At 39.7% G+C, this 15786-nt stretch overlaps 1 protein-coding gene across 3 annotated transcripts in view; it reads right to left on the reverse strand.

The window, feature by feature from the left end:
* Nucleotides 1-1675: 1675 nt before the first annotated feature.
* Nucleotides 1676-15786, reverse strand: part of TMEM260 (transmembrane protein 260) — a gene marked incomplete at its 5' end in the record, with an annotated part of 60629 nt that continues 46518 nt past the window's right edge. For all 3 annotated transcript variants that reach the window (XM_082838887.1, XM_082838886.1, XM_082838885.1), the window contains 4 exons: nt 1676-3967; nt 8355-8445; nt 10183-10236; nt 11717-11893. In XM_082838887.1, coding sequence (XP_082695013.1) covers nt 3713-3967; nt 8355-8445; nt 10183-10236; nt 11717-11893 — 577 coding nt within the window. In that variant the 3' untranslated portion in view covers nt 1676-3712. The remainder of the gene's footprint in view (nt 3968-8354; nt 8446-10182; nt 10237-11716; nt 11894-15786) is intronic.

Raw genomic sequence — 15786 nt, forward strand, 5'->3', positions numbered from 1 at the left:
GATCGCGGCTAAAGCTTTAGCTCCGTTTGCTCTGTAATGCTGTGCCAAGATCTTGGCCTTTAGATGTTTCCAGAATCCCTGGAAACATTACTTATTTGTTTGTGAGTATAAGCCTTAGAATGGGTTTGCATTCACAGCAAAATATGAGGGTGAACAAAGCAGTGTGAATCTCTTACTGAGTTTTTTTTTCTTTACCGAACCATAGGACTTGGAGCCAGTTAGAAGAACAGAATTTTAAGTAATACTCTACATTGGTGCTTTTACAAAATATACCAGAATTAAAACAGAGTAAAAGGATTTGCTGTAATAGGATCCACTTTTCAAAAAAATCTTTGGTGTTAACTTTTTGTCCTGAATATTAAAAGTATTAACATTTCTAAATTCTGAGGGATATTGGTAGGAACTATGAAAAAGGACTCACACTGTTTAACTTTCAAAATATAAATTAAAAAACTACTCTTCATATCCTAATCTGATGACTTAAAGAAATCAGCAGGGTATCATACAATAATCCTAACACTCAAAATGGCTTTATTTAAGTATAATAAAAAGGCTAAACATCATGGTTCTGTCATTAGAAAGGACTACGAATATAGGCAGAAATAACATTTCACAATTTCTATTAGAAGACTTCAAAATAGGACACTAGTCATTGACTCACTTCTATTTTGGCTGCATTTTGAGTCATAGAACAAAAGCATTAAAAAAAAAAAAAAGGATCCTTTGAAAAAACAAAGAGAAGAGGAAAGTCAACAGCAAGAAGCAAGCACACCTCCATCAGCGGGAACAGGGCTGGGGAGGTTTGTTAGGGAACGTGGAAGCCACAGTCTCCTCTCCACTCGCTCTCTGGTGTGTGCCAGCCTCGGTGCCGGGCAGGAGGGCACCACAGCATGTGGAGAGGCAGACAGTTTTGCTGGCTCCCACTTGCTCCTCAGGCCAAAGTCCAGGCAGAACTTGGCCTTGCAGGGTTCCTGTCATCCTGCCAACCCTCGGCACTCCAGGGACACTGCTAGGAGAATGCCAGCCAAAAGCTGCAGAAGTCACCTCCTTCACGTCCTCTTCCATGTCGGGGGTTAGACTAAAGGATACCCCTTCTGTCAGATTTTATGGTGTTTGTGTACTAGCCAAGGAGAAGTAAGAGAAAGGAAAAGAAAGCAACTTGTTTAACCTCACACAGTAGAAAGGAAAGAATTCTTCAAAAAGTAGTTGATCTGGGAATGAAGCCCAACATCCCAAAAATCTCAGCTCAGTCTGCTCTTTTTTCATTCACTGCTGGTTTTTGGAAATTTAAATGATTATGATCCTGTCTACTGTGGGCCATCATATCATTGCTTTCTCAAACAGAGAGTGGTCCAAAGCCACTGATGCACAAATACAGAATAATCTATGTACCATCAGACAACAGTCAATACGCAAAGCATATTCAGGCATATATGTAGTACCACATTATAGACACATTTAAAATTCAGATATTTTCAAAAAGAGGCCCTCATTTTCCATTCTTAAGGCCATAAATAGGAAATATTACTCCAACACCAGATGTGTATGTAGATGCTATAATAATATTTGCATATTATTCCATATACAATATGTAGGTGTTCAAAACCAATATGATCATCTCACATACGCATGCAATCTCTTTTCTGAAATAATGAAGACAGTGCATTTCCAGGGAACGCATATATGAACTTTATTGTACTCTTTTTAAAGAAAAGTGGAAATCATCATCCTATATAATTCTTTCAAATGGATCAACTTAGACAATTTATCAATGCTTCCTTAAATTTTTACACCACACTGCACTCCAACAGGTTTTTGTTTTAAGGTAAACCAGGTTTTTGGTTCTTCCCTGTGGAGAAGTTACTTTCAAGTCAGTGAAAGTTCTTGGCCCATGATTAAAAGTCTTTGCCAATTAGTACTCAACAACTTCAATTCATTTTTTTCTGGTTCAAGATGAGTAGGAGCCTAATAAGGCTGTGATAAAAGGGCAAAAGGCACCGAGAGCCAAAAGCGGATTAATGAGCTCCTCCATTTATTTGTCTTCCTAACAGCTGAACTGTTACAACTATTGACACTCTTCAAAAGGTTCCGCTCTGAACCCCGTCCAGGCACTGCAGGCTCCAATGGACATCTTCAAATCCAGAGAATGGAGGGGCAAGAGCTTCCCCTGTGTGATGCCAAAACCAACAAAGCCCCATGGATCAGGTAATGAAACTTCAGCTTTTCCCCCTTTGAGATTTATTTACTGGCAGCTGACAAGGGGCAAATTCAGCTCGAATTGTGCAGTCAAGGCCCTGTCAAGCTTTTAGAGGCACCCTTGTCTTGAAGCACCTTCATGACTGGCATTTCACTCAAAAGCCCTCGGCACTGGTCCTTAACAGCTTATGACATCACAAAGGACACTCCAGACAGATGCCTACATGGCATCCTGCAGCATTTTAAAAGAGAATTAGTGGTTTTAATTATGGTCGTAGTATGAAAGGGAACCATGCAAGCTCCACAGGAGACCTTTGATCAGACCCTTTTGCTAGTACAATGCCACGGAACTGTGACTATTCCTGGTAAGGGGCCTTTTCTTGCTGAATGACTCACCAGTGATCTTTGAATGCAGACAAGCTTCTAGCCCTCCCTCTTCATTAGTGAGCATTTCTATACAGGGGCCTATATAGTTCTTGGAGTCTAGGAGCTATACAATTGGGGGGAAAAGAATCCCTACAGATTCAGGCCTCTACTTAGGAAGTGCTGAAGGACTCTGAGTGACTTTATTCATTAAAACAGGTTGCTATTAATTAACTGTCATAATAAAATAAAGAACTATTATTTGCATTTCTTACTATGTTCTCTTTAGTAATATGTATAAAAGATGCTTGTAACAGAAATGAATTTACTGAACCACTTCCCCACACCCCCCGAGCCCCTGCCCTTTTTTTTTTTTTTTGGCATTTTGGCAGCAGGACTAATTATTGGGCCCAGATTTATGAGCCCAAATGGAAGTAAAACATGAATATAAAATTAATTAAGGAAAGACAAAATCCTTTTTACTTGCCAATCAGTTTAAGCAACTGAAAAAAAAGCAAACAACAATTAGCTTAATTTTTTAGTGATTTCAGAGAATGATCTAAGACAATAAAACCCCAACCTTTTCAAAATACCATTTGGTTGGTATTTAGTTTGAAGTGTGAGATTATGTAACAACCACAGCTACTCAAAAAAAAAAAAACAAAAAATAACAACAGTATTCTAACTTGAAGCATAACAAGATTCATTCTTAAAAAAAATGATTTCACTTCTCGAAAGCAAAGAATGTTTTTGGTATGGTATTAATGTTTGAAGAATTTAATTTCAATCCCAATCCCAATAAGCAGGGCCCTTAAGATTCATGGTCAATATGTTAAGTATATGAAAACAGTTCATTCTCTTCTAGAATCTAATCAAGCAACTCATTTGGTGAAAGACTGTGGAAGTAGGAAGATTTTTCAAAATATTCTCGCTGAAATGCTAATTCAGTAACATGGGCTAAATAGAATTTGCATAAATAGCACATCTCGGTCTCTAACCGCCCCCCCCACCCCGAAACAGTACGGCTGCACCATGTACTTATATCTGGGAGATGACTTAGGCCCCCGTTTTTTTATGCTGTTTCTTTTCTTGGATGAAAAACTTTTAGATTTTGGAAGCCAAACGCCAAGCAGGTTTTTCACGGTTTGCTGTCTCAGCCATTTTTCATATTTCTCAGACTTTGCAGTTCTTTTCTTAGGTGTTTTAGAGCAACTGAAATATCGGCCAGCTGTGGATCATTCTGGGCCTTCTGAGTGTAGAGACGGAAGTGTCTGATGGTTTCAGATAACAAGACTTCAGGGTCTGCACCTCTTTCCCGAAGGCGCAGCATCCGTTCACAGGCGATGGCATAGTTCTTATGCCAGTTCACTGGATGTTCCTTTCGTAAATAGACAATCTCCTTATAAAGCTGGAAGACAGCAAAAATGTTGGTATTTCATTGTTATCCCTTGACTTTTTAAAAAAAAAAACACAGAAAACACAGAGAAATTAGCACAAGAAAAAAAAAATCCAACCAGCCTACAGTAAAAATCTAATTGTTGCTAGGCCATGCAGAAAATGCAAGGATGTTACTATAATTATTACAGTAGCAGGAGGCACATGTGCTTCATCTAAAACTGCTTCTGGGGTTTTTTGGATGTTGCAGAGGGAACCTAAGACACACTGTGTCAGGACAAAATGCTGTTCCTCCAGAAAGATGTTCTGAGAAAGGGATTTAGTTCTAATGCATGGAAAGCTATTTACTCAACAGGCAGAAAGGATGAAACTCTAAATTTAGCTATAGGAGAAAAAGATAGCTTTCTTTAGAAAACTGCACGGAAAAAGAACTTGAAGAAATGTAAATTTTGTCCCTCATTTTTACATAAATTTCTCTCTATATTATAAACAACAGTAATAACAATAGCGACAATAAAACACATCAAACAAATCCAGCATCAAACAGACTGGGCATAATAGAATTTAAGAGACATCCTTAAAGTGAGATATTGAAAATCTTCACAGTGTCCTAAAATTACAATGTTCATAGTTAAAACTTTGCCCACAGGAATTCAGAGTTTTGTTTTTCAATATCAGAGATAGTATTAATTGGATAGAGTTAGAATCTTCAATATTGATTTTTCCAGAGGAAAAACATCAAAATTTAACAAATAAACCAAAAAGTAGATGCAGATCTACAAAACAGAATATTATCCTTGCATATTTGGGAATTTCACAGCCTTCTTGGGGATTATCAAGTTGGAGTCAGATCCACAGGCACTTGAGTTAACCAGTAGCCTCCATGAGAGCACAGGACAAGCAATGATGCTTTCTCCAGGGACAAGGGCTTTCTGAATTAGAACTATACTCATTACATCATCCAGTTGAAAGGGACCCAATTATATTATCTATTTCCCCAACCCCTACTCCAGAGCAGACAAATGCCTACCTAATCTGTTTCAAAACAACATCCCCATGAAAAAGTCCCCAATCCGTATGTGATATGTCATTTTGATATTTAATAACCCTCAGGCCTCAAGCTGCCTTTTAAAGCTATTTTCCCCTTAGTTCTCTTCACTCCATAAAATAGGAGAGTCACCTCGCACTTTCATAGACATCAAAGCTATTAAGTCAGCCTCCTACCCGTTTATTTTCTTGGTAAAATATTCAAAGCTTCTCTACCTTTCCTCATAGTTTTTGGCTTTTTTTTTTCCCTATCCGTTGCTCCTCTTCCCAAGCCTCCCTCTGATGAGGGACATCTGTAAACTGCATGGCAGGCTGCCCGGAACAAAGCAGGTGCTCAGGAACTGCTCAGGTTCTTTTCTTCCCCAAGTTTTCAAAATCCTGATAAGGTTCTGGAGTGCAAGACAGACGCTAGCACTTCATTTCCCAATGGCTCAAGAGAATAAGAGGCAGCTCATGACCTCCCTGCTTCAGTCTGCAGACATCAGAACAACTACGCTACCCTTTTCTAGAACATCGACTCATTCTGGATGGCCCATTAGGCCACATGTGCTGTATCTTAAGAAGCTAAGAGTCATTTCTCATCATGTGGAATTACATTTCCCCCTCTAGGCGTGTATCACTGTGACATTAGTGTTAGTGGAACGTATTCTGTCTTGGGGGGAAATCTTCAATGTATCAGATGTATTCCTAAAGATAACAAAGATCATTCTTGCTCTCCCACTATACCTGAACTTAATGTCCTGTATAAGCTACTGAGCAGGATAATTTAATAATAACAAAAATATCTTTTATAGCTAACAAGACTGTTCTTGAAAAACCTGTACTAGGGGCTGATTTGTGTTGACCCATGGAGTACTTGGCCTCATTTGTCTTGCAAATGGTGTCACACATCTGGAGACATATGTGAAGGAGATACCTATAGACTGCTACAGACTTGTGTTCACTGAACAGAGTAATGCTTACAGGCCCAAAGGGACAATAAATCCATGAATTAGCTTCAGTGGTGGCCTAACAACTGACCATGGAACAGATCACTGATGAGAATATAAAATACTAGTTAAGTCTCAGATTTCTCCCAACTAAATACTACTTGTTTTTCACAGAATTATACAGGGTATTAGAGATGAACTGGATATGACCAGGATATGAGAGATAATCTATAAAGTTTACAGTCCACTTTTTTTTTTAAAGAAAAAATAGAGGTCTGGAAAGGTTAACTGGCTCACAGTTGACAGTGAATGGTAGAGCAGGCCTTGAACCTGGACCTCCTGACTGCCAGATAGAACTCCAGCATGCCGCTTCCTATAACTAGTCCCTGGCTGTCCTTGAGTGGGCACCTAGGAGGTTTCCACCTTTGTCCCTGTGGTTCCGTCGTTACGGACTGTCCGCCCTCCCCCACTTTCTCGCTACCCTGCCCCATATCTGCCTGGCCAGTTCCTTCTGATCTTTCAGGATGACACTGCGGTGACATCTCCTCTAGAAGCCTTCCCTCCCTTCCTCACCAGCCCCTCCCCAGAAGGCTGTACTCATGTGCTGCTCTCTGCTCCCACTGCACCTCTGCAAACCTCTCGTAACTCTCGCGACTGAATTAACTGAGGACCTTATCTTCCACCTCTCTCTCTAGCTTGTGCCTCTTTGACAGCAGGGAATATTCCTGATTGTCTCCATCACAGTATTTGGTACAGACTGGGTGCTCCATAAATGCTCCATGAGTGAATGAATAAATGAATAAACAATGGACCAATGAGCACAAAATTGAGGAGTAAAATCTGTCATACTAATTGGACATCATGCAATTTTGACTCAGCACCAAACACATGCCCTGGCTGAGTAGATCTACAGCAGCCCAGAGACAGCAGAAATACCTCCTCACTTGCTTAGACATACAGCTCCGGGGCTCTGTTCTTATTGGCCTTCACCAGGATGTCTATTTCCTACACAGCAGGCTCCAAGACTATCTCTGAAGGTGATGAACAGCCCAGTGCTATAAATCTCAGAAAAGCAGGGACTTGTTAACATAGTGCTACAGCAAAGCAAGCCTCTGCTCTGGACTCCCCTTGCCATCACAGAGGACCAGCTAAGCAAGAGCCTCAGTGTGGCTGGATGTGAAGGCTGTTTGGTTTCCTGGGGCCACATCAGAAGACAGAGCCACTCTCCATGACCCTTTATCTCGCTCATAAAATCCCAACCAGGGCTTCCCTGGTGGCAAAGTGGTTAAGAATCCGCCTGCCAATGCAGGGGACACGGGTTCAAGCCCTGGTTCAGGAAGATCCCACATGCACCAGAGCAACTAAGCCCGTGTATCACAACTACTAAGCCTGCGCTCTAGAGCCTGCGAGCCACAACCACTGAGCCCGAGTGCCACAGCTACTGAAGCCCGCGCGCCTTAGAGCCCGTGCTCCACAAGAGAAGCCACCACAATGAGAAGCCTGTGCACTGCAACGAAGAGTAGCCCCCGCTCGCCGCAACTAGAGAAAGCCTGTGCACAGCAACGAAGACCCAACGCAGCCAAAAATAAATAAATAAAAATTAATTAAAAAAAAAAAGAGATCCCAATCAGCCACGGCCCGATCATTTCAAGTGCAGCCAGGGTCATGATTTGCGTAGAGGGCAACCCATCAGAACTTGTTTCTTTTTTTAAATAAAGCCATCATATTAGTTTCCTATTGCTGTTGTAACTAATCACCACAAATGTAGTGGCTTAAAACAATATAAATGTATTATCGAATACTTCTAGGGGTCAAAAGTCATAAAAATGAAGGTTTTTGTAAAATCAGCAGGGCTGTGTTCCTTCTGGAGGCTCTGGAATCTATTTCTTTGCCCTTTCCAGCTTCCAGAGGCTGCCTGCACTCCCAAACTTGTGGCCCCTTCCAACATCTTCCAGGCCGTACGTGTGGCAATCTTTTAAGTCTTTCTCTCTGACCTCTGCTTGCAATGCCACATCTCCTTCTCTGACTCTGACCTTCCTGCCTCCTTCTTCTAAGGACCCTTGTGATTACGTTGGGCCCACCCGGATAATCCAGGATAATCTCCCCACCGCAAGATCCTTAATCACATCTGCAAAGTGCCCTTTGCCATGTAAGGCCATATATTCATAGGTTCTGGAGATTAGGACATGAACTTCTTTCATTAATCTGCGGACCACAGCCATTTACTTTAGATATTATTTGTGATACACATGACTATTTTTTTTTTTTTTACACATGACTATTTTTCCATTTATACTGCTTTATAATGCCAAATAAAGCTGGAAACAAAAAAGTAAAAACTCTACTGTGATACACCCTTTCTCCATCCCAAACAGCCACCACCCTCCCACCAAATAAATTTATATATGTAAAAGTACAACATACGTCATACGCGTGAGTGTAGAGCTGAGCTTTCACATTTGAAGGCAAACTTGCGGTTTCTGCCAGGTTAAAGATGAAGAACGGTGTTTTCATCCTGGGAGTGGGAGGGTGTTCATGTCAATTTTACATTCAAAGCTAAATCTGCCAGACTTTTCCATTGATAAGGAACATACAAAACCATTTATTGTATTCTTTTCACTTCTCTCGTATTAATAGTTTACTCTGAACCAACGGTAATCCTCCCCCGCCATCCCAAGACACTGCATTCACATCTAGTGCCAAATCTTAGAAAAAAGCTTATGTTCATCATCCCTACTGTACATCTTCTTCCCTCCAGATGTACATTTCATTATGCAAGAGCAGCTAGGAGGCGGAGACTTGCTGAGTTTGTCAGCATATCCCTGAAGGTACCCATCGTGACAGTTCATGCCACGTGTGACCACTTCTTCAAAGATGGCTGGACTCTTTGACCACATGAACTCATCCAAATTGTAGTCAGCACACCAATTAAATCAATACCTGCCTGAATAATGACCTGCTTTCTTCTTTTATGTGATTTCTCCCCCAGCTTTCCCGCATTCAGTCACAGTGAGGAATTGTGGAGACATTCGGTGTATCTTTGATTAGTTCTTCAAAACAACTATTTGTTCCTATAACTGGGCTGATAACTTGCAATATGCAATTTGCTGAATTTTTCAAAAACACTACTGCAAAAACTATCTTTTTTGTAATTGTTTTGTCAAGAACCATTTCTTAGCAATTTTTTTTTTTAAAGATTTTTTTGATGTGGACCACTTTCAAAGTCTTTATTGCATCTGTCACAACGTTGCCCCTGCTTTATGCTTTGGCCCTTTGGCCGCGAGGCATGCGGGATCCCAGCTCCCCAACCAGGGATCGAACCCGCACCCCCCGCACCAGAAGGCAAAGCCCCAGCCACTGGACCGCCAGGGAAGTCCCTCTTGACAATTTTTTAAAAAAACCTCTTTAAATGTATGTAAGCCCTTTACACCCTAACTCAATTCTTGGTGCAAAGCACAGTCCCTGGCCCAGAGTGGGCATCAATGCATTTTTACTGGAGGAAGCACTTCATACTTGGTACCCCTGTCTGCATCATTTAAGACTTTTACATTAATATTTAGGCCAAAGTCTGTTAGTGTTATATGTTTTGAATATTTTAAAAGAATGACAGGAACCCAGAGAGTCAAGAGCGTCACCATGAAGTGTTTGTTCCACACAGGAACAACAGGAAAGTACAGTATCAAGCACATGAATAGTCAGATCTCTTTGAACATGTCTGTCTGTTCCATTAGACTGAGCTCCATGAGAGTAGGAACTGTGTCATATTCATATGTGTAGCTTCCATGCCTAGCACAGTGCCTGGTCTCTACGAAGTTTTCAATAAGTGCTTAAATAATTAACTAGCACATTACACATGGAGACAGGGTTGTAATTATCAACTCTCCTCAGTCAATTACACTCACTTTGGTTTAGTTGAGATAGGAGAGCATAGGAATTAGGAATGTTCTAGAGTCAGACAGATGTGAGTTTTGGACTCTATTGGTAGAACTATGTGGCCTTGGACAAGTAACCTCTCTACCTCCGGTTTGTTCTTTTGTAAAACGGGGATAATAATAACTTCTTCACAGGTTATCGTGAGGATGAAATGAGATTATGCATGGGTAATGATTAGTACAATGCCTCAAACAAAATAATTGCTCATAAGTATTATTTTTATGATCCCCACGCACCACTACTCCCCAGTTGAAAAGCACCAGAGGCTCTTCTGCTGCATTACAAACAGACTGCAAACACACACGTGTACATTATTCACCTGGCTTGCCACATCTCTTCATTGGCCACAGACTCCCAGGAAGATGGAGCAAACCTGCAGTTACAAGAAAACGGTAACATGTTTCTGCTAGCTACCTTTATTGCTGTGGACACGTAATTCTTGTTTTATAATCTTACAAGGCAAATAAAATAGGCTGCATCCTGAAGTACTGATAGAGACCAAAATAACAAACTTATTCTCCTAGAAAAATTTGATCATTAGGAATTTGAGGTTTGGGTAAATGTATTCTTAATCTGCATAATGAGCCCCAGTGCCTCATGGGGGCAAACTAAAGATTAGTGGGAAGAGGCTGGAGGCATTTGGGGAGCCAGCTGTTCCTAAGAACTGTCAGGTGGGCGATGGGGCAGGGCTGAGGCCTGGGTCACTCTATGGACACAGCTAAGAGCCACTGAGCTGTAAAGAGAGGGGACTCCCAGCTTGGATAAATCATGGCTGGAGCTAGGATGCTGCTCCCAAAACACTGACTGAACCATTTGCTGATTTTTTTTCACTTAATTAAAATTTCTTTTATCATGTATCTGTTTTGACAGAATGGAGATAATGAGTGATGCCATGTACCTGTGCTGTTGTTAGCTGTTTGGAGAACAGGTGATTTTCTAACTTTTCCTCGCAATGGTCACAGAGTACTTTTTTTTTGGCCGCACTGTGCAGCTTGTGGGATCTTAGTTCTCTGACCAGAGATTGAACCTGGGCCATGGCAGTGAAAGCGCTGAGTCCTAACCACTTGACTGCCAGGGAATTCCTGTCACAGAGTACTCTGAGGTAGAACTACTTATCCAGCTCTCGCTGGTGCACAGCAATGTGGTCTATTTGCTCATATTGACTCAAAAAACTTTGGTACCATTTGTTCATATGATCTTGACTGTTGTTCTTAAATTATAAGCAATAATTATCTAATCTTTGAATAATTCATAATTTAAAAAATAGGCAATGGAGACACCTATCTTCAGATGGTGACTCATCTTCCATATGGGAGAGAGTCAAGACTAGGTAGAAATGCTTCCAGGAAGACTAATCATGCCCAAAACGACAGACCAAGGCTGATGACAAACAACTGAAGAAAAAGTTACTCAAATCCCAGGCTTCCCTACAGAGAAGTGATCTGCCATTCTTGAAGGAAAAAAAAATGAGTTTATGCAGGTGGAAACTATCATGGGCAACAGGGTGAGTGCCTTTTAAAGCTCTGTTGCAGCTAATAAATCTCTTCCACTTTTAGGGTCTAAGCTACAGGATGGCGGACCGTGTAGCATTACAACAGCTGGAGGTGGACGGTGGCACATGTTTAACTACTGTGGTGCCCAATCAACCACCACCGCCCTTCCTCCATCTCCAAGCCTGAGGACAAGAAATATATGTTCTCTTTCTCTATTACAATACTCTGTGGGCAGCAAATAACAATATTAACTAGTAATAAAAAAACACAAAATACATCAAATAACTAAAAGGCATCTCTAAGTTTCTTAGGCACACAAAATGGCTACACACTGATGAAAAGCATAACTGCTCTCCATACCTTCCATAGTCTTCAGTCCAGTTATAGATGTTTCTCGTAAGTTTAATCCACTCCTCAGGGTCGAATACAGTCTCCGAAGAAACTAATTTGTCACAAGAACCCCATGGCCAAAGTGAATAGTTCTTTTTCCACGTTGGGTCGCCTTCATGAATTCCTATGCAAACAAATGTTTCTTTTCTATTGAAAACAGAAAAATATGCATTTTTAACTTAAAGTTCTAAATGTTAAAGTATAACTCATGAAGGGTCATTTCTGACTCTTTAAACCTTGGTTACCAATAAACCATTTGTGAACACTTTGGTTTATTTAAATCTCTCCCAAATAGATTGTTTTAAATTTACATTGAGGGACTTCCCTGGTGGTGCAGTGGTTGGGAATCCACCTGCCAATGTTGGGAACACAGGTTCGATCCCTAGTCCGGGAAGATCCCACATGCCGCAGAGCAACTAAGCCCGTGCACCACCACTACTGAGCCTGCGCTCCAGAGCCCGTGAGCCATAACTACTGAGCTCGCATGCCACAACTACTGAAGCCCACGCACCTAGAGCACGTGCTCTGCAACAAGAGAAGCCACCGCCATGAGAAGCCCATGCACCGCAATGAAGAGTAGCCCCCGCTCGCTGCAACTAGAGAAAGCCCGTGCACAGCAACAAAGACCCAATGCAGCCAAAAATAAATAAATAAATTTTAAAAGTAAATAAATTTACATTGATATTAGTGTAAAAAATGCAATTTGGGAGGTTGAGGCGAAGCACACAGACATAAATGATAAAACTACCTGTTTGTGACATTGTAAGAAATCACTTGGGGATAAGCACTGTTACAAGGAACGCTTCTGTAGTTCTGTCTCATGTGTAAATATACATATTATTTGATACCTTTAAAATTTTATAGGTGGAAATATGTCTTCATAGTAGTAGTAGTAGTACTACTACTACTACTACTACTAATCTCTCCTTCCTCAAATTTCCATTGCATTTTATTTTTAATCTCTTTTAACATTATTTTATTGAACTTGTTATCTTCATTTATAAATCTTTCGGGGAAGCCCAGAAGCATCCTGAGGATAGGCTCTCTATCTCTGAATTAATTCGAAATCCCACGTAGCACGATGCATAGCTAATACAGAATATTTGCTGAATAAAATTAATTAGATTTGACTAACTATTAGCATCTTCAAATCCTGCAAAAATTCGTAATAGAAATGGTTTAAATAAGCTTGGCTCAAAAACATTATAATTGACTGGTTCTATTCCAATTTTTGGTGTATACCTTAACAGCTATTACCAAGCAGAAAAATAAAGGAGCATATTAGGAGCAATTCCTTGAACGTAAAAACTTCATGAACTTTGAAACAAGACACTTCTGGCTTAAATTTTGGATTTTTTCCACCATGTATTACCTCTATGATTTTGGGGAAATCACTTAATTACCTGTGGCTGGTCTCCTCATCAGTGAAATTCGTATGAACTATCTTTCACAGCTGTTTAAGATCAAATGAGATATCTGACATAAAGTAAAACATAATAGAGTTCTGGTTCTAGGGAAGATGGAGTCATCATATTCTATTCTGTCTCTCTCACTGCACACAACTATAATTTCTGAACAAAAGACCTGGAACAACTATCTGAAGACTCTGAAAAGTAAATGGTAGAAAGAAGATTGAAGGAAGAAAGCAGAGTTCTAAGTTCCACCAAATCCGCAGTGAGTTTATCCCTTTTCCCCTTCCAGGATTACCTGGCCTGGACTCAAAGGAAGCCTGAAACCCAAAAGTACATACCAAGTAAGGACAGAAAGAACTCCAAGAAAAGCCCGGCCCCCTCCCTTTTTCCTAGTCCAAAGGGCAGGAAAAGGAACTTGTACGGACTGAGGAGAGCAGAGGAAATCCCCAGGATGTTTTCCCTTCTTTCCTTCCCTGGGCACCGGGCAATACTGTGCCAGCAGCAGCACAGTTACAGCAGTGGCAGCTGGGCAGGTCCCTATAGCTCTGAGGAAGGGGAACACTTCTCACTAATCAGAGGAGCTGTGGTTCCAAAGGTTGGGAGCAAATTCCTATTACTCCTCGACTGGGTGAACTTGAAGACAGATCAAGAGAAATTATACAATTTAAACAAAGAGAAAAAATATTGAGAAAAATGTACAGAGTTTAGGCACCTGTGGGACAATATCAAAAGGTCTAACATTGGTGTCATCAGAATCCCAGAAGGAGAAGAGAAAGAAGGTGGGGCAGAAAAACTACTTAAAGAAATAATGTCAGGAAGCTTCCAAATTTTGTGAAAGACATAATCTTTCAGATTCGAGATACTCAGTAAATCCCAAGGAGGTTAAACTCAAAGTCATGCCCAGATACATCATAATCAAACTGCTGAAAACTAAAGACAAATAAAAAATCTTGAAAGCAGCCAGAGAAAAACAACACATTTCACACAAGGGAAACAATGATTTGAATAACTGCAGATTTCTCATCAGAAACCATGCATGTCAAAAGGATATAAAATAACATTGTTAAAGTGGTGGGGAAAGAAAAGAACTATCAAGCCAGAATTCCATATCCAGAAATATCCTTCAAAAATGAAGGTGAAATAAAGACATTTTCAGACACAGGAAAACTAAGAGAATTCACTGCTAACAGTTTTGCTCTAAAAAAAATGCTAAAGGACTAATTTCAGATGAAGAGAAATGATACAAGAGGGCAGCTTGGAATAGGAGGATTGCAGGAAGAGCAACAGATCTGGTAAATATGTGAACAAATATTTTAGATTATCTTTTCTCTTAGATTTTAAAATATATGTATGAGGGTTGAAAACAAAAATTATCACACGTCCAATATATTTGACAACTCAATCAAAACTGGGGAGGTTAAAGGAACTTATATGCCACTAAGGTTTCTACAGTTCACTTGAAGTAGTAAGTAGATTGTAAAAAGTTAAGTATGTCTGTATACTGTAATTCCAAGAGCAACCACTGAAAAAATTTACCAAGAGACATAGTAAAAATAATTTAACATGGAATACTAGAAAAAATCAAAGCATCCCAAGAAAGCAGCAAGGGAAACAGTGGAATGAAAAACAGAGAAACAAACAGAAAACAAATAGTAAAATGATAGATGTACACCTAAAACATATCAATATTTACATTAAATGCAAAGGATCTGAATACACAATGAAAACATAGACACTATCAGAATGGATAATAAAACAAGAGCCAAATATGTACTGTCTACAAGAAACCCACTTTAAACGTGACATAGGTGGTTAAAAGCAAAAGGATAAAAAGAGAAATACCATGAAAACACTAATCAAATTAAAGCCAACCAAAAACCCAGAAGGATTTTTTTCTAAATATAGAAAAAGGTGCAAATGCAATTCAACGAAGAAAGAATAATGTTTTCAACAAATGATATTCATATGCAAAAAAAGACCTTTGTTCTAAGCAATAGCCTTGCAAAGTTAACTCAAAAGGGGCCATTGATCTGAAATGTAAAACATAAAACTATAAAACGCTTAGAAGAAAACATGAGAGAATCTTTGTGACCCGGTATTAGGCAAAGAGTTCTTAGATATGAGATCAAAAAGTATGATCTATAAAATAAAAAATGATAGTTGGATTTCATCAAAATAAAGAAACTTTTATCTGCAAAAGACACTTTGAAGAGAACAAAAAGACTGGGAGAAAATATTTATGAATCACGTATTTGACAAAGGATTTGAATCTAGAATATACACAGAACTCTCACAACTCAATAGTAAAAAAACAAACAATCCAGTAATCCCACTCCTAGGTATGAAAACATATTTACACACAAACGTGTACATGAATGTTTATAGCAGCTCTATTCACAAATGCCCCAAACTGGAAACAACCCAAATGTCCTTCAACAGGTGGATGGATAAACTGTAGTACATCCATACAATGGAATACTACTCAGTAACGAAAAGGAATAAACTATTGATATACAACAATAGCTTGTATGGATCTCCAAGGCATTATGCTAAGTGAAATATGCTGATGTCAAAAAGTCACATACTTTATGAGTCCATTTATATGACATTCTGGAAAAGTTAAAACTA

Source organism: Leucopleurus acutus (genome assembly GCF_964270905.1).
Source record: "Leucopleurus acutus genome assembly, chromosome: 1".
Classification (NCBI taxonomy): domain Eukaryota; kingdom Metazoa; phylum Chordata; class Mammalia; order Artiodactyla; family Delphinidae; genus Leucopleurus; species Leucopleurus acutus.